At 38.4% G+C, this 18,452-nt stretch overlaps 2 protein-coding genes across 2 annotated transcripts; one reads left to right on the top strand and one right to left on the bottom strand.

The window, feature by feature from the left end:
* Nucleotides 1-550: 550 nt before the first annotated feature.
* Nucleotides 551-2,259, bottom strand: mycbp (MYC binding protein). Its single transcript, XM_069681782.1, has 5 exons — nt 2,139-2,259; nt 1,880-1,952; nt 1,685-1,733; nt 855-984; nt 551-760 (listed from the first exon to the last, which is right to left on the bottom strand). The coding sequence occupies exons 1-5, from the start codon at nt 2,151-2,153 to the stop codon at nt 716-718; spliced, it is 312 nt and encodes a 103-aa protein (XP_069537883.1). The 5' UTR covers nt 2,154-2,259; the 3' UTR covers nt 551-715.
* A 772-nt stretch (nt 2,260-3,031) lies between these two features.
* Nucleotides 3,032-17,050, top strand: LOC138608745 (sialin). Its single transcript, XM_069681308.1, has 11 exons — nt 3,032-3,136; nt 6,854-7,004; nt 8,607-8,824; nt 9,009-9,242; nt 9,411-9,585; nt 10,210-10,328; nt 12,219-12,380; nt 12,530-12,662; nt 13,685-13,832; nt 15,292-15,382; nt 15,612-17,050. Exons 2-11 carry the CDS (start codon nt 6,920-6,922, stop codon nt 15,777-15,779), a joined length of 1,533 nt encoding a protein of 510 aa, XP_069537409.1. The 5' UTR covers nt 3,032-3,136; nt 6,854-6,919; the 3' UTR covers nt 15,780-17,050.
* Nucleotides 17,051-18,452: the final 1,402 nt, after the last annotated feature.

The following is an 18,452-nucleotide window of genomic DNA, read 5'->3' as shown; positions in this document are numbered from 1 at the left end:
TCTGATGGACATTAATGATTTTGATGTGTGCAACAGCTCAGTCTGAATGATTAGAGAGGAATGGAAAACAGGCCCACAAATCTATAATGTTGATTTAGGTCACATAGTGCTGTTACACAATAGGATACTTTTACATCAGCTACACTGTCTGCAATAATTCAACTTCTGTTCCAACATGACTCAAAGTTCTTCCGCAGCATAAAAATACCAAGTTCTGGATGTGTCTGTCACAGGAAATGAATGCTAAATATCTTTATGTTGAAGCCGCAACGTGGACAAAACCTTTAATGTCTTTAATGCGTTGTCATCTTTGAGAATTTAATTTCCCATCAGGCACATGAGCGACCTCTGAATTATTGTTTTTGTATGAAAATAACTTTTGTACTTGATGCTCAGTCATGCAGTTGATATCAATTTAAATGTCCAAAGACCAACCTTAAAAAAATATGTAGTAATTATTTTTTATGTTTATTTATTTCAGACGAGGGCTGAGTTTGTAAGCTTTGGAATTATTTCAATTTAGGACATCGAGACAATGACTGATGCCAGATGCTGAAAAAAACATTTTTATTTATGATGAAGAAAAAGTTGCCTCTTGTTATATAACAAAAAATAACACATCCCTTATATGTAATAAACATATTCTTTAAAAAGTTTTTTTTTTCCATGTTTTCCCTTTTTTTTATCCCTGAATGCAAGACAAAACTCCCCCTTTCTACTCCGCTGCTCCGTCCTCAGGCGAGGGTTCATACTGCATCAGCTGGAAAGAGACATTAAGAGGTTTGAGGTTACAGAATGAGACGCAAACACAGGCAGCTCTGGTTATCTGTGCACTTACACATAAAGCTGCTCACCCTGTTTCTCAGCTCTTTGTTCTCCTCCAGGAGGAGGTTGCATTTTTGTTGTAGATCAGACAGCTCCATGCGAAGAGACTCAGTGTCTGCTTGCTCTGGACCAGCCGCTCCCAGGTGAAGCTTTATGAAACTGTGCTAATGGTTAAGGTCAACTTCTGCTTTCTATGTTCAGTCTACATGATCCAACAACAGTAGTGTGATATTCCAGGTGTCAAGAATGATAGCAACAGACCAAAGTCCAATGAATTAAAGCCCAGCTGACACATTAAACAGCAGCCTTCTTTAGTTAAGTTATCTTGCAGAGATATGCCTCACAGTGACTGTCCATAGCACAATAAGCAGTCTTATCTTAAGGCAGTATAACACTGCAGACAGAATAGTTTCGAGACAGGAGAAACTTGTGGTTCTCAAATTTAGGTCATTGAGGAGATTAGCAGTAGCCTATTGTTTAAAGCCTAAAGTACATTTGAAAAAAACATTTGAGTCGTTCCCATTTCGTTACAAGGTGAGACGAAGTGCAGTGTGTTCTAAATTGGCAGCTACACAGTTTCCTGAGGAAAGCCCTGAACTCACTGAACCAACATGAAATCTGGTTTCTTACAGTGATTCCTGGGCTAAATATTATCTCAGCTCTGTAGCTCGTCTATGTGTCTTCTAATTACCAAACTAAAAACCTAGAGTTAGGGTTAGGGTTCTCCTCCATGCAACCTGCTCATGGAGGAGAACAAAGAGTTGAGGCTAACCCTAACCCAAATAGTAATTTAAGAAAGATCAACACTCGTTTATTACAACTGAAAGTCCTATCAATCTGCAAACATAAAAAAGGATACTCCAGTGCATTGTTAGGTTTGTCATTCTCTTCATACAGTGCCACTAAAACTGCAAAAGAGAAACGAAAGTATAAGAAAGCAGCACAACAGGAACACCAATGAAAAGTAAGTCTAAGTTGTTACCACAATGCTTTGGATGTAAATCTTTACATTTTTTCAAGCTGAACAAGGTCTTTGAATTATTTGTATACCTACCGCTTGTTATAGTGTCAAGGACCCCAGACTTTTCTAGATATCTTCTAAATTGTTCCCGCTTGGATTCTGAGGCCTGAAACATAAGTTAAATGCTTGACTTTGACACAAAATGAAAGCTGGCAGCACACGTCTGACAAGCCGTGGGTACATTACGACTGTGCTAACTAGCTAGTTAGCACATGCTTCATGTAAGCAGCTATAAACCAACCTTTACTGTGTTAAAAATACTAACAGTTTCCGAGAGAATGTGAACACTTACTCTGTAATGGGCCATGAATACGATGATAACTGTATAATTTAAATGTGGTTCAAAAACTGTGACAACTTAATAAACGCTGGCTAGCACGAACTCCTGGCAGTTGCTAGGTATGTTTGCTTCAGCCAACAACACACAGGAGGTGGATTCGTTGCCATAACAACACGTTAAAAACTGCAGTGACTATGCGGAAATTATTTCCGACAATTTTAACTGTCAAATAAAAAGTATGGAAAAATAAGTACGACACATTAACAGTGAAAGGATGTTAATTATGTTGATACATTTTATTTGATCATGTTTAATGTTTTTCTTTTGCAAGCTAACCGTAGCAACTTGATACAGTGAAGAGGAAGCGGAAAGCTGAAGTGATGTGTAGTTCGCAAACAAACGGATTTTATAGCCTTTTTTTAAGTGTAGCTATCACCAAATATAGAAGACATAAAAACAGACGAGAGCACAAAAGGCCAAGGTAAGACACATTAAAACAGCAAGGATTTTCATACATATGAATAGAGTTTTTAGCCTATATGGGTACATTAAACTGCTGAATTTGAATTAATTATAAAAAGTATAAGTGGATGGATGAAGAGCCGTTTAGAAGCCGAAATAGACGGCTCTTATGGCTGAGTCAAATGGTCTGGCTCACTGAAAGGAGTCGAAATTCCCATCACCAAAAGCGAGCAAGCGAAGAGGGCGGACCAGCCGTCGGTCAGCTGCTGTGGCGTCACTTCCTTAATGACGATTTATAAAACATACGAACAAGCCTGACTGCATAGACAACAACAAGGCGTTGGTAGTGTAGTGATTTGTAGATCGGCGCTTACATGTCATGTTTTCATGTGACTGTTTTTCTCTTGTAGTGAAAAACAGAAGCAGTTCATTTGTTGTCTCACCGGCTATGATGTGAAGCAACCCTTCGAGTTTTATGATCTTTAACGTTTAGTACAGCAGACCGAGCTGTTTTAACTAGGTGACTTTGTTGAGGAACACTTCACAAGGTAAGCTGCATTTGACCAAATATCCATACTAGTTTCATTAAACAACAATACAATAGTTATAGCTAGTTAATTAACTAGCTAAGCTAAGTTCTGTAACATAGCAGGTGCAGGTTAACTGTAAGTTCTGTGTGGTCTCATTCTTACATCCTTTGACCTGGGTAAGATGTTAATTTGTTTTTTTAAGTAATGTACATCTATATGTAGGGCACTGTAGACACAAATGCATGACAGCTAACTGAGAATTTAAGACTAACTTACAAATATTAGTCTTACAGACATAATAATACACGTTTTCACCTCCATATATATTTGTTTTAGACGTTGTTGATTTGTATTACTGATTTATTCATTGAAGGTTTCAGCCCTTACTGTTAAATGCATGTCTTTTCTGATAGTGGTAATAAATCACATCTCTAATTTAAGAACAAGCGTTCACTCAAATGCATCTGCTCTCCTTGCATGTTGCAACTGTTATCCACCTATCATCTCTAGTTCACCCGGACTAGAAAGCAGAAATGGGCAATAAAATACCAAATGATGCATGGTTTCGGAAAAGAGAAGTGAACTGGGCTGTTTTTCTGCTGATCTCACACAGGCATAGTTGCATAGATACTGACTTTCAGAGGGGTCACATGGCAATAGTACATGCTTTGTCATGAATACCAACAGGGATGCCACATAGCACAATATATTAGGGATGCACAATGTGTCGCTCACTTTTTTATCCATATATGGATGTAATTCCTTATGAATAGAGTAATAGAGCTCATTTTTGTAATAAAATGTTATATTTCAAGCTGAATTTTAAATGTAGAATTCCTCAAATGTTAATATTTTTAAATATGTAATCTTAGCTTTTGGGGGCTTCTGAGGTTTTCTGACTGTCTGAAAAAGCAAGACATAAAAGTTACTTTAAACTCTGGGAACATTTTGGGGACATTCATCTTCAATTTTCGGACTTTTTTTTACCAGATAAAAAGCAGATAAATCAAAAATTACAAGAATTATAAGTTGTTGTCCTTAAACATAAAGACATTTAAATACTGTTTGGCAAAATTAATTTGTCATGTCATAATTGTAACCTTTATATGTATCAAATCTTTCAAAAATAACTGTCACAAGTGCTTCAAACGCATAAAAAATGCAACAAAATGAATGACAACCTACAAAACTCTCAATCACTTGAAATTAAAAAACATACAAGAAATGTAAATAGATTAATGAAAGTGTCTCTTGAGAATAATATAAAAAGAGTATTATTGATTTGGTTGATGTTATTTCCTCGGGCAGGTCACTCCACAGTTTTAATAATAATATTTGTATCATCAGAAGTATCCTGCTGAAGAAATCCTCATCCTCGTGATGGGTTAAAAGTTCAGAAGTATTTCCAGGAGATGGATCCAAATGTGCTTTAAAAGTGGTGTCCAGTAATATCTTAAAATCAATAACAGCTGATATTAAAAATCCTTCAATGATTAATCAGGACTAAGAAATGTCCGACATCTGCAGCTCCTGCACATGTCTAACAGATAAACTGATGTCTACTTTAGGACTTGTTGCTGGGATGCACCTTACTTCACACTTACTCACTGATAGAGGAAACTAAACAGATTAAAGCACATACTGAAGATAAGAGCACATGTATTGTACACATTTACTCCCATTAGTTCAGGTATTGACCGTTTTTCTAGTGTTCTCCTGTTTTTACACACATTTAAACTTAGTGTTAATTTGTAAGACAGTTCAAAAAATGTTATGTTATTTTTTAGAAACAGTCTATTTAATAGAAAAGTGTTCAATGTTCAGTTCAATGTAATTAAGTAACTATTGTCATAATCAGTCGTTAAGGAAAAATGCTAAATCTGACCAGTTTTCATCTTATCAGATTTAAATATTTAGCATTTTTTGTGAGCATAAATTAAATGTTTGGGGGGGTTTGGGCCTCTGACTAGACAAAAAATAGTATTGAGATGTCAATTTTAGCTTCAGGAAACTGAGATCAGCATTTGTCACTTTCTTACAACAGGTATTTAGATTATTATTATTATCTTCATTTGGTTTACAAATGGTAACTTAATCCTAAACGTTTATTGTTTAGTAGACTGAATGATTAAATAAACGGTTTATTAAAGATTTAAGAGTTTGTTTTAGGTTGTTTAACTTATTTCATATAACTAGTAAAAATATTTAGCAGATTAATCAATAAAAAAAAGAAAAAGTTTCCTTACATGTAGTATACATTTTATATAACAATATCAATGCACTTAAATCACAGTCACCGCAGTGTGTGTCCAGCATGTGCTGACAAAAGCCTTTTTGTGCAGAGGTTTCAAAGCTGTGAGCATGATCGCTCTTCAGTGATTGGTGCATGTGGGATCAAAGTTTTGGGCAGCTGACACATTCCTTAAAACAAGTGAAATGTGAAACTTTGACTGGACACGCCAACGTGTGAGTGCTTCAGCCAGAACCGTTGGACTATGGTGAAAACTGATGGGTCGTACATGGCCGCCGTAACTGTTTATTGATGTGATAACCTCCGACCGGCTGCTTCACATGATCATTACGTCGTCCCTGTCCGAGCCTGTGTTGTACTAACACTTTATATCTCTGCTGGGGTGAGAAATACTCGACCTGTTGGTGTTGCAAAGTCCGACCAACCTCTAACCACCTGAACTAATTTGCTGAAATCCTCAAAGCTGTAAACAAGTATCTTTTTTTTATCAGGGACTTTTCAGAATAAAACTTCTCCTTCCTGCAGCATCATGTGTGCCACATTTCTGCTCATCAAAGCTAATCAGCTACAAATTTGGGAAGTGAAACTATGACTCAGTGTTTCAACCCTGGCCTCAAAATGCTCTGTCACATGCATGAGAGGGATTTACTATGAAAGGAAAAAAATGGTTGTGGTCACAGAGAGATCACTGAACAAAAGGCAACCACAAGAATGCAAAAGAAATAACTGTTATTTTTAATATCATACATTGCATGCATTAAATCTACAACCTTATCTATTGTAGGTCAGCACTGACACAACAGATGTTTTACCCGTACTTTAAGGGCTGCAATTAATGGATAATCTTTATTATTGAATCTTCTAATGAATCTTTTGTCTATAAAATGTCTGAAAATAGTGAAAATATCCATTATAATTTCACTTAGTCCAACTTAATGGCTTCACATTTATTGTTTTGTTTAACCCGAAATCTAAAATCTAAGTTTACTGTCTTTCGTAACAAAGAAAAGCATCCTGACATTAAGAGCCTGAACCTGATTCGGGCTTTTACACACACCTCGTCACAAACATCCTTTAGTATCGGTTTCTCCCAGCGGTGGGCCTTCAGTTTCCTGTTTTTTAATGTCTATTGTTTTTCCTGTGGTTACTCAAACCTTTTCTAAACCACGTCAGTCAGCTTGGAAACAGGTTAATGTCGAGCCCAAAACACGGATAACTTTCCTACTTCCTGAAACGTTTTTCAAAGATAGACGAGAAATTACACAACACCAACAAAACCGTGTGTTGTGTTTGGACGTATTTGACCGTAGTGTAGCATCATGAACATTAATAACTCCTTAAACTATAAACAAAATTTGTGAAATCAGGAAGTATCATCTCTGTCATGTGTTTATCTCACATCCGCCTCGTGTACTGTTATTAGTGTGTGTTAATCTGAGCTTCTGTGTGTGTTTTTCTAATTACTTCCTTTGTCTGCTCAGCAGGTTTTAAAGACATCATGGCTCACTGACGCCATTTTAACAACTTAATATTTCCTGAGTCGGAGTGCCATGGCTCCACCGAATGGCTGCTCCATCAACTCAGCGCCTTTGGAAGAGAGCGAGGACGGTGAACCGCTCATCGAGCATGATGCAGGTGAGTTCACCTTATGTTACAGGTGAAGGGTTTACAATTAAAGGTCTGGATTTGCCATAAGATTCAAGTTTCAAATCCTTTCTGTTTATATTTAAAGAGCCCCTCCAGGGTAAATCCAGTGTTTAACCTTGTGAACATCTCCATGTGGTGTTCTTCATGTGCTACAAGACATATCAGGGACAACATCAGCAGTCATCTCCATGGCTGGGCCTGTCTGCTTTTAAACTGCAGTGTACCAAGGACAGGCTGAACAACACATTTTCAGATTGGCAGGTTTGTGATGTCACAAACCTAAGGATCCAATCCCGTTAATGGACGGGGTGACGCTGCGCATATCATTATGCGTAACCTATGGCAACCACTTCGGGGATGTGCGAGCCAGCTGTAACCGTCATCGTAATTTTTGCAAACTCACTCCTGACTACTTACGTTAATGTTACTACTAATTACTACATTTCGAGCGAGCTAAGTTTCAACAAATTGCTGCTAAACGATGGCAGAGACATGTTTTGTTTTCGCGACGGAGGGGGCGGTTCGACTATGCAGATTCAGGATTTTTTAATGAGGGAGAAGAAGGAGATGCTTTGGGAGGATTTTAGGAAGGTAATTAAACGTATTTTGCAGAAAAAAATATTAGACACAATTTATCATTTCAAGTAGAACATTTTGTATGTCTTAAAACATGACTGGAGCTGCTCTTTAAGAACAAATGACTGCTTCCATAATCAATTATTGTAAAACAATTGATAAATTCTTTGTTTAAAACTCTTCCAAGATGAATGGAGTGTCCTGTTTGCTCCAAACACCAGTGCAAAACCTGCAATATACAATGAAAAGATGATAAAACAAACCCAGATGTCCCATTTAAGAACTTTAAAATAAAAATGTTTTCGATTTTTTCTTTAAATATTGTGATTGATCAGTTACACACATATTCGCGGATTATTTATTTCTCCATCTACTAACTGTTGCGGCTCTGTTTATATTTATATTTAACTTCATCTCTGGTAAAAACAAACAAACAAACTATCACTTTTAATATGACATAAACATTAATTATGCTTTAAAAAATATTTAAAAAATGGACACATGTGAAACTTTATGTATGTTTCTGTATTTATCTGCTTGTGTCACTCATTTTGGTGTTTTATTTATCTAGAATAGAAGCAAACAAAATCGTCTAATGACCCAAAGCTTCTGTGGAAAACAAAGTGTTTGCATGAATAACTGCTTCTTCACTTTATCTCCAGGAACAGATGTGTCACAGGCCTGTGTCTCTGGTTACTCAGCAGGTTTATGTTATTGTAGGTTACGTAATTGTAGGTCATATACTCATCAGCACTTTATGCTTACAGGTTACATGTTATGTAACATCATGATGACCGTCAAACGGCTGCAGTTAAAATGATGGAGCAGTGACATCACATGACTCAGAAATAAAGACATAAAGTCAGCAGCTTTAGCCTTCTTACTATCAGCTGACTCAGCTGTTATGATTCACAATAAAGCAAAGCTTTACATTCATGTTTACGTGAGAGCAGGCGATCAGCATGGCAACATGAAGCACCACTCACGCCATATCTCTGTGTTCTCTGTGCTCAGTTCCCGCTCAGTGCTGCTCGGCTCGCCTCAACCTGGCCTTCCTCATGTTCTTGGGCTTCTCGGTGGTCTACGGTCTGCGGGTCAACCTCAGTGTTGCCATGGTAGCCATGGTAAACATCACCGATCCTAAACCAGCCCAGAACAGCTCCACGTTCCATGCATGTCCGCTGCCACATGGGATGGAAAACACCAGCGATACTTTCCCACAACCTGACGGGGTAACGCTTTTCTAAGCTTTTTTTTTTACCTGTCGCCAAAAATAAGTTCAAATAAATGTGTGCAGATCAAAGTAAAACACCTTTTTCTAAGACGTTAACAAGGCTTGAATTACACGATGTTGTGTCAATATTATGAGATACCTTTATCATAAATACCCCCTCTCTCTTCGCCCTCTTGCCCCAGATCCCTCAGTACCCCTGGGACTCGGAGACTCAGGGTTGGCTGCTGGGAGCCTTCTTCTTCGGCTACCTGTGCACGCAGATCCCAGGGGGCTACCTGTCCGGTCACTACGGGGGGAGCATCTTCATGGGTCTCGGGGTGCTGGGCACTGCCGCCCTCACCCTCCTTACCCCTCTGGCCGCCCAGATGGGGTCCTACTGGCTGTTTGCACTGAGAGCGCTGGAGGGCTTTGGAGAGGTAAGCTGAGCAGTTTGACAGTCGATAAAATCTGAGAATGTTTTTATGTAATATTCCTGTAAGTGTTTCTCATAAGTTAAATGTTAAAAATCCTTCATGTCTCCCAGAGATTTTTAACAACTCTCTACCTGTCTGTCCGCCCGTCTCACTCATGTGTCCCGTCTCCAGGGTGTGACGTTCCCGGCCATGATGGCGATGTGGGCTCGCTGGGCTCCCCCTCTGGAGCGCTCTCGCCTGATGACCCTGTCGGGATCCGGGGCAAACTTCGGGGCCTTCTTGTCTCTGCCGCTCACCGGCTTCATCTGCCAAACCTTAGGCTGGCCCGCTGTCTTCTACCTCTGTGGTGAGGGAGGAGACACACACACATGAATACAACCACATAACATACATGAGTCTCTAACAGGAGATATTCCAGGGCAATCAGTGCTACAATAATAGGTGGATGTATCATATCTTTTTTTTAGTTATTCTGCTGTCTCTTTAATCTCTATTTATTTATGACTCAGTTAACACATTTGAGCCTGGGACCCGCTGATTAAAAGCCCCTAAATCTCAAGTAGGAAGCAGGTAGTGATGCGTTTCCATCACCAGCAGAGGTTGGTCCACCAGAGAGGCTTAACAGAGCTAACGCTAACACACTCACTTGAGTTTGTTCTATCCTCTGCTAGCGTTTTGAGTCTCCTTATTCAACAATGGGGTTAAGAGGGTTACTGTGACCAAACAAACAAACGAAGAAGAAGTTGTGACTGACAGCTGACAGATGTCACGCAGGTGTTTGGATCTCTGGGCAGTGACGTCAAGTGAGGCTTAAAAACACACCTGCTGTTACCGCTTATTGTCATTGATGTTGCCAGAGGAACGAAACAAAGATCTTTACTCAGAATCTGAGAGGGTTTATACTGATAACGAATTGTCTTGATGTGTTGGTGCTCAATAGTAAACATCTCTCTCTCTGTCTCTCTCTCAGGCGGCGCTGGTTGTCTCTGGGCAGTCTTTTGGTTTATTTTTGTGTCAGATGACCCTCGAACTCACCGTCGAATCAGCAAAGAGGAGAGAGATTACATCATAAGCTCGCTTGGAACCCAGGTGAGCATAAAATATTAGTCTGAAGCATTTTACACGCTTCAATCTTGCCCTATGGTTTAATTAAAAAAGGTTAAAATAATATCAAACAGGTTTTTCTTAATTTTTCAGAATAAGATTATTTGCCTTATTTCACCTCCTATTGGTTGATAAGATGTGAAACTCTGTCCTTGTTTTAAATACAAGAAACAAAAAATATTATCGCACAGTTTCCCTGTATTATCAGTAAGTATTGAAGCTACCATGAAGGTGTTTTGCAGTTAATTTGAGTTTTACTTTTAAGCTTTACTCGACGTGTTTAAGAATAGCTGATAACACCTCTCATGCTGCTCTGTACTGCAGAGGAAAATTCTTGCTGTGTGATGTTATTCTCAGGTTTCGTCTAAAACTTCCTGTTTCCATTTCCCTCACTCTTCACTTTCTCTTCCCCTCAGATGATCTTTTCTCGTTCAGCCGTTGTTGCTTTGTCAACATCTCTTTAAAAAACAAAAACGTGTAGCAGATCCGTCTTTTCTTTCTTAAGCTCTAAACTGAAAGCTTCCCTGTAAACGTTCAGTATTTATTGTCGGTTTAAATTCTCCTCAACAATTAAAACCTGTTCAAGTCTGTTATATGAGCTTTTTATTGTATCGTAATGTCCAGGTTAGATAAGGCAAACTTTATTGATCGCATACGGGGGAAAATTCAGTTCAGCACGATTTGAGAAAACTCGATGTGCGATTATGTTTTTCAATGTTGCGATAACGATATAAAGTGCTAGAAATAAACAATAAAAGATATTAAAGCTCCTGATTTCTCTATATGACCTGCAAAAGCAAACAAGATTGATTATTTCTGTATAGTTATTTTTAATGCCTGAAACTGCTGGTGGTAGGTAGGTGTGAGACGAAGCGATTAACTGCACGCTGCCTTTGTTTACATTTTCCAGGGCAAACATTTAAAGTGAGTGATACATGTGACTGTGAAAGAAAGCAGGATGAGATTTTTTGTTAAGAAACAACCCTTAAAGCTGTAGTTCTCAACTGGTCTAGCCTCAGGACCCACCACCACCTCCTTAATGACAGATCGCGACCCAAATTTCTCAACCACTCCAATTAATTTTATTAAAAATGGTAAAAATACTCCCTCTACAATTCATCAAATATAAACTAAAAACGTGTACAATAAATGCAACTACTGAAGGGCTAAAAAGTTTCAAGAATGTAAATGTAACTGTAGCTGGGATGAGTGGATACACAAGTGTGAATAAACTACACTTCTAATGCACGTATGTCATGGTAAACTTATGTCCTTCAAAATAAAAGCGCAGCATAGACTTTTTGCCACAATTTTCTTTTTCAAGCAAACATCCACGACCCACTAAAAACAGCTCTGGGACCCACTTTTGGGTCCCGACCCACCACTTGAGAACCATGGCCCTAAAGGATAACTTTGGGATTTTTCAACCATAGAACAACTATTTTCCCACGTGTTTGTGTGTAAGTGACTAGTGGAGACAACAACTATTGAAATCGATCCAGTATTCAGGGAGGGAGCACCGGCCGGCAGCCGCGAAATGAGATACAATGCAACTAAACGGGGTAGCGGGCATACGCCAATATAAATATAATATCTGTAACCAAGTCTCGCTCACAGAGAAGTCTCGCGCTGAAATCTCGCGCGAGACCGTAGTTGTTGCAGGAAGAAGGAGAGAGGAGTGAGAGAAGACGAAGACGAAGAGGGAGAGAGAGAGAGGATCTTCAGCCATGACAATCTTTTAGATAGCACTGAGCAACGCTTTCTGTACTCCAACACAACTAACGTCACTTCTCCCTCTTCGTCTTCATCTTCTCTAGACGTGGTAAGACATGGAACGTGTTCTAAACATATCATTAACCTGTATTTGATCCGCAGGGTACAGGTCACGGCTGGTCCTTGCCCCTGCTGCCCATGCTGCTGTCGGTCCCCCTGTGGGCGATCATCATCTCACAGATGTGTTCAAACTGGGCCTACTACACCCTGCTCACCTCCCTGCCCACCTACATGAACAACATCCTGCACTTTGACCTCAAATCTGTGAGATTTGGTTTTCTCTGTTACTTTTTCATCGCTTACATAATCTGCTGGCTGTTTAAAAGCCTCCAGTGTGACAGGGACTCTACTATGCTAACTGGACAAGCACGAGTAACCTGTTATTTATTATTCTCCTCCGTCTCTCCGTCCAGAACGGTTTCCTCTCCGCTCTGCCGTACCTCGGTGCCTGGTTGGCCTCCACGCTGTCGGGGGTCCTAGCAGACTTCCTCATCGAGAGGAGGGTGTTCAGCGTCACCAACGTGCGAAAGCTCTTCACGATCACAGGTCAGGAAGCCTCTCACATCCTCTTTGTGTGCGTCACCTGTACTTGTGTTTGAGTCATCGAGGACACCTGTGCATGCGTGATTGCGTCTGTGTTTGGAGGACCCGCACAGGAAGTAGTGATTTACTTTGGCCTTTTTTTGATACGTGCGAAAGGCCTTTATTTTTATGCAGGTCATGAAATATGGATATGAAACCCTAAAAGCTAAAAGTGAGCCTTGACCTCATCTTCAACTTTATCGTTTCCGTTTCTCTTAATGTGTTAGAGTACAAAGGCAGACCAAACAATTTTTTTACAAAAACAACGTCAGGCATTTTAATTATCATGTTTTATAGGAAGAGGTTGAATCAATAATAACTGATCAGGTCCTTGTTTGGAAACGTTGAGAGATAAATTCTGCAAAACACACAAAAAAATCAATGTTAGATGTTCTTTAAAAGATGTTTACTGGATGATGTCGAGGAATTACAACATTACATTTACTGTAGTGTTTATATTTACAATTATAAGACTGGAATTCAATCATGTCATTCCACTGGAAGAGCACCCAAAGGATACCTCATCATTTTAGGGGCTCACATTAGTGCACCACATTGCATTTTCTCCACTGGTCGAGCACACTGGAGGTCACATTCATGATTTATTTTCCACTTAAAAGGGACCCTGTTATTCATATATAAGTAAAGGGCGTGTTGGACTTTCTACTACAGTTTAAAAGTAGTTGTATTTTGGTAGTTAAGGATAATATTTAAAGAGAAATGTTTTAAATAAAGACCAAAAACAAAAGAGTCCGGTTCCTCCCTTGGCTCATGTTTAAATGGAGTTATGCTGCCCTCTACTGGTTGGATTCATTTTGTTGTATTAAAATGGTGCATGCCCAGTAAATAGAACCACATTAAATATAAATCAAGTGTTCATAGTTTCAAAGACTAAAGGACACAGACAGAACCAGTAAAGCCGGTGATGTCTCCCCCAGTCTACATGTGTTTCCTTATTATGTCTAACATCCACTTCCTCTGTGCAGGTCTGTTGCCAGGTGCAGCCTTCCTCGTGGCCGTGGGTTACTCCGGCTGCAACCACATCCTCACAGTCACCTTCCTCACACTCTCCTCAACGATAGGAGGAACCAGCGCCTGCGGAGTCTTCATCAACCAGATAGACATCGCTCCTCGGTGGGTGTTATCCTACAGTCAGTCGGTTGTTTGTCCCCAGTGAACAGGTTGTTTTGCAGCAGTTGGCTGCATACATTCAGCACACATAAAACACATACGTTTGGCCATTTCAGAAGCCGCAGGTGACATCGGACCAACAGTTTGAATCAAATAAAGTTCCAAATTCAGGTTTAAATTTAAGGTTAATAGTCACGTACAATTAAACAAGGCACAATCATAGTGATATGTATTTCCTCAAGCTCCTACAGAGTGCAAAAAAGGTGCAATAAACGCAAAATAAATTACAAGCGGCGCCCAGTTAGTGACGCGTTTTCCATCAGCCAGCAGTGGTTGGTCTGCCAGAGAGGGTAGGCGGAGCTAAGCGGCTGCTTTTCCGGTCTCTGCAAGGGTTGTGAGTAAACAGTAATCTACTATGGCTGAACAAACAAAGAAAAGATGGATGACTACAGATGCAACTTCACAAAATAAGTGAAAATCCAAAGAAAAAGAAACAAACACGACGCTCAGATGAAGGCAAACAGTCTGAAAAGGAAAGCGACCGTCAGCGAGGAAAATCAAGAGTACAGCCATAACAAAGGGAGCAAATCGTTGACGTCTGGTTGAATTGGGAAGCGTCCTCCTGCCTTTACCATATATCGCCAGTAGGTGCCGCCAAAGAGAACAAAGCTGAAATCTTTGCGCTTGTCAGTTTAACAGGGACGGTGCACATTCAGGAACAGTGCTGTAAATGTGCCAGAGTTAGCCAAGAGGCTATTTTTCATCTGTAGTCCCTGGACAGATGTGTTGACTCACCCTGACAAAGTTAAAAACATAATATAAAATTTAAATTACAAAATCATTAAAATCAATTTAAAGCATGCAACATAGAAGCTCGCAATACACAATGTGCAACAAAACTAAAGATAATGATATTAATAAATATATGGACTAAATTATAGTGCATTGTGCTGCATTATAAGACAATGTTACTACAACATGCAAAGCAGATGCACAGACATAAAAACATGCAACTAATTAGGTGACAGCAATCAGCAACAGACAGCAGACTGAACAATACATTTTTAGTGCTGACAGGCTTTAAATGAGTTTTGAGTAAACTGTATGTAACCAGCTCTCTAAAGGTTTCTGCGATGGAGTTCCATTTTAGTGCAGCTTTAATAGATATATAACTGATAACATGAGAATGAGTGCCAATTATTTCCTGTTGAGTAACTAATTCACTTCTAATCCAGATTTATGAAAGGTAAGGTGGAGACGGCTTTCTAAAAATTAATCCAGCTTTGGTCCTTGTGTCTCGTAGATTTAGACTGTTGTATCTTCAGACTGTGTGATACAGTCAATTAAATACCTGTAAAATACAGTTACTTCATTCATCATTTTAGGCTGTTCAGTTCAGTAACTTTCTCTTCAACTATCTTTGTACTTTGAATAAATTCTCAATTCTATCTTTGTCCTGTAGGTATGCAGGATTTCTTCTGGGAATCACCAACACATTCGGGACCATTCCTGGAGTTTTGGCACCCATTGTTACAGGATACTTCACTGAGGATGTGAGTGTCTAAAAATGAATGATTGTTTTGGTCAGGAAACTCACAGGAAAACAACAAACAGTCTTAAACTTCCTTGATTCAATTAAACGAGCTGTTGTTCCCTTAGTCAAGATTTCCAGCGCTCTCTACACAGATTTTTACTTAATATCAGAGTTATTGCAAAAGACAGTGTATGGTCAGATATAAACATACTGTAGTAACACAATACACCTTCTTATGTGGGTTTCAGCACACCCTCGAAGGCTGGAGGATGGTGTTCTGGTTGGCAGCAGGGATCAACGTCTGCGGCGCTGTCGTCTTCACGATATTCGGCAGCGGGAAGATCCAGCCGTGGGCCGTCACAGAGGAGGAGGCAGCAGAGGCGGGGAAGAACAGGAGCACGTCCATCATCACATAAAGAATACAAATACATTCAACAAAGACAAACTGAAGAGGCTGACGACACGCTGCTTAGAAAGACATTTTAGAGACTCAGAGGTCTTTAAATTGATGTGTAAATAATAGGAATATTGCAGTATTCACACCTTACAAACATGAGGGGTGTAGTCTCAAAATATTCTCACTGGAAGAAGGTAGTTAAATCAGGAACAATTGAAAGGTTTTGTTTTATATTACAGTGTTTGCAGAGTTTTTTTTATCAACATGCCTCTGCTGTTGGAGGTTTTAAACTGTTTCTGCTCTTGTAAAAAGTATTTAAAGTAATTTTTTACAATCATTTCAACAATAAGATCAAAGATTTTAAAGCAGTTTCATGAATTAAAATCTTAATTTAGGCACATTTTGAAAGTAGGATGATGTAAGGCAGAAGGAAATATGAACGGATGGACATTATCGCTACTTCAAGGAAGAAGAAAACTATATATATATATAAATATATATATGCTTTCTGCTGGATATTCCTTACACTTTTTTAATCAGGAGTTGAGCAAACTTTCCCTCTTGTCTTGTTTACTGTTGTTAAAAATCACAGAAACATAGTTAAAGCTGCAACTTTTTACATTCTGATCTGTGATATTTGCATTGTACAAATACATGGACTACACAGCTCCTCAGGTGAGACCAAAACAAATCATTTTTAATCTTTTTCTTTCTACATTTACAAGTGTTTTATAACAGAATGAATTTTCTATGAACAAACCACAAACTTTACAGCTGTATCTGTTTTAAACCACTTCTCGACTGTCCTGTGGGACCAAAAGAAGCACTTTTTACATATTGAAATTCACCAAAACAGCCTTGTGTTTGATAACGGTGCCAATATTTTGCAATAATAATCTCAGTAGGAAAAGGTTTTATCCAATTTTTAATAAAGAAGGTTCTTAAGTTTCTGTCAGATAAACCAAAGCACCTTCAACTGCCAGGACTAAAGTGACTTCGACATACTTGATACGTTCCTAAGAAATATGTGAATTTGCAGTGTTTTTAATTTTTTCACTTTCTCATAAGGATGCAACATGTTTCGGTAAAAACTCAACTGCAGTTATTGTTTTTATAGAAAAAAGGAACCATCTCACACATTCTGCTCAACTCATGTCAAAGTGCACTGTGATTGTAAAATCATGACGTTTTTAACGGATGCAATAATTTATTTACCTTCTCAGTGCTCTGAGAATGTGTGACGTGGTACAAATGTGTAAAATATGTTTATGTATTTCTTTGTATTTTATTGTGAAAGGAATCAAGTTTGTTTTATTATGAAAAACTAAAATCTGTTTCATCTAAGCGGAGTCATTTGTCTTTTTTTTATATTTTATGTTAGTCTAAGTGTGTGTAGATATGAATCCATCCAGACAATTGTGGTGTTTCAGATTATTTTAATCATACAGTCAGCTATAGTCAGAAATGTGTTTACAACACTCAGTTTAAAAGGCAAAAGGCAGACATTTTTATTCTGCATTTTTTAAATTATTTTTATTCATGTTGAGGTGAAGTTACTTTTGCATTGTTTTATGCTAATGATGCATATATAAACAACACCACATACCTCATAACACCACGCACCCTTTACATTATATACCATCATTTAACAGTTGTGTGTAATTGTCATCTCAAAGCACGTAGGTCTATATTTTTGAAAATTTGGGGGTCTAAAACAGCTAAGATATTGCCCCTATAAAATACCAAAATCAGCTGTAGCAATTGACAGATAACCACTCCTCCAAAACTGTCTGAGACAATACAGAAGACAGGTCTGCAGTGTCAATACTGTTTTGTTTAGAATCAATTTTAATACTACAGAATGGGAATTAGGCCTATATTTACACAATCAGTGATAAACAACTGCTCCTAAATGACAAACAAACAAACAACAAAGTCTAGGCATCTTTCAACACAAAGTTGTTTCTCTTTAGCCACTAGATGGTGTAAGAAACAATGTATAATAATCTCTTGCCTGTCAAAAATCAAATGAACTTTAGACATTAGCAATAAATATTAATCAAAGTTACTGTTGTAAACTTGCATGTGAAGCCCAATAACGTGAGTTTAAGTATACAACTCTCAGTATCACTTTCAGTATATATAATAATGTATGACTCATATAAATCAATTTGTAAGAGTTTCAAGTTAAAATTGTCAGAGAAAGGTATTTAGACCAGACTGTTTTCCTTTTGAGTCTTCTTTACTAATCTAAAAGTTAGCCATATTACTATATTTATCATAGCTGCTAGAATTTCTTATTCAATTTCCATCATACTAATAACACTAATATTTATTGTATTGGCTACTTTATTGCTTTTTATTACTTGTTTTTTCTTCAGTTATACATAGACATTTCCATCTTTTATGTTTTGATCGACTTTAACAGTGAAACATATGTCATTATTTGCTAACAGGGTGTAGCTCTAGTTGCCAGAATGGTGTTGAAGCTTGCATCAGATTTTTTGATGAACAACCCGGATGTTCTTGTGACGAGACCGGTGTGGTGTTACAGAAAATATCGTCCGCCTAGTCCACGATAGTACCACAGTATCAGTCCGGTTTATTTTTAACACAGAGCTTATTGTTAATGACGAAATCTTCTCTCCCTCTCGCTGCCAAATAACTCTGTGTAATAAGCGTTTCATTGGTC

This window comes from Semicossyphus pulcher, unplaced genomic scaffold, assembly GCF_022749685.1.
Source record: "Semicossyphus pulcher isolate SPU_LCO1_2020_fin unplaced genomic scaffold, fSemPul1.0.p SCAF_5, whole genome shotgun sequence".
Lineage (NCBI taxonomy): Eukaryota > Metazoa > Chordata > Actinopteri > Labriformes > Labridae > Semicossyphus > Semicossyphus pulcher.
The sequence above is the reverse complement of the archived record's forward strand: the minus strand, read 5'-3'. Positions and strand labels throughout refer to the sequence as shown.

Bases quoted from the DNA above. Each gene is read 5' to 3' on its own strand.
- LOC138608745 (XM_069681308.1), top strand. From the start codon at position 6,920: ATGGCTCCACCGAATGGCTGCTCCATCAACTCAGCGCCTTTGGAAGAG. The intron at 12,663-13,684 runs GTCAGGAAGCCT...TCCTCTGTGCAG, and splicing joins AAAGCTCTTCACGATCACAG to GTCTGTTGCCAGGTGCAGCC. The intron at 13,833-15,291 runs GTGGGTGTTATC...TTTGTCCTGTAG, and splicing joins CAGATAGACATCGCTCCTCG to GTATGCAGGATTTCTTCTGG.
- mycbp (XM_069681782.1), bottom strand. The intron at 1,734-1,879 runs GTAGGTATACAA...TCTCTTTTGCAG, and splicing joins CCTTGACACTATAACAAGCG to TTTTAGTGGCACTGTATGAA. The intron at 761-854 runs GTGAGCAGCTTT...GTCTCTTTCCAG, and splicing joins ACAAAGAGCTGAGAAACAGG to CTGATGCAGTATGAACCCTC.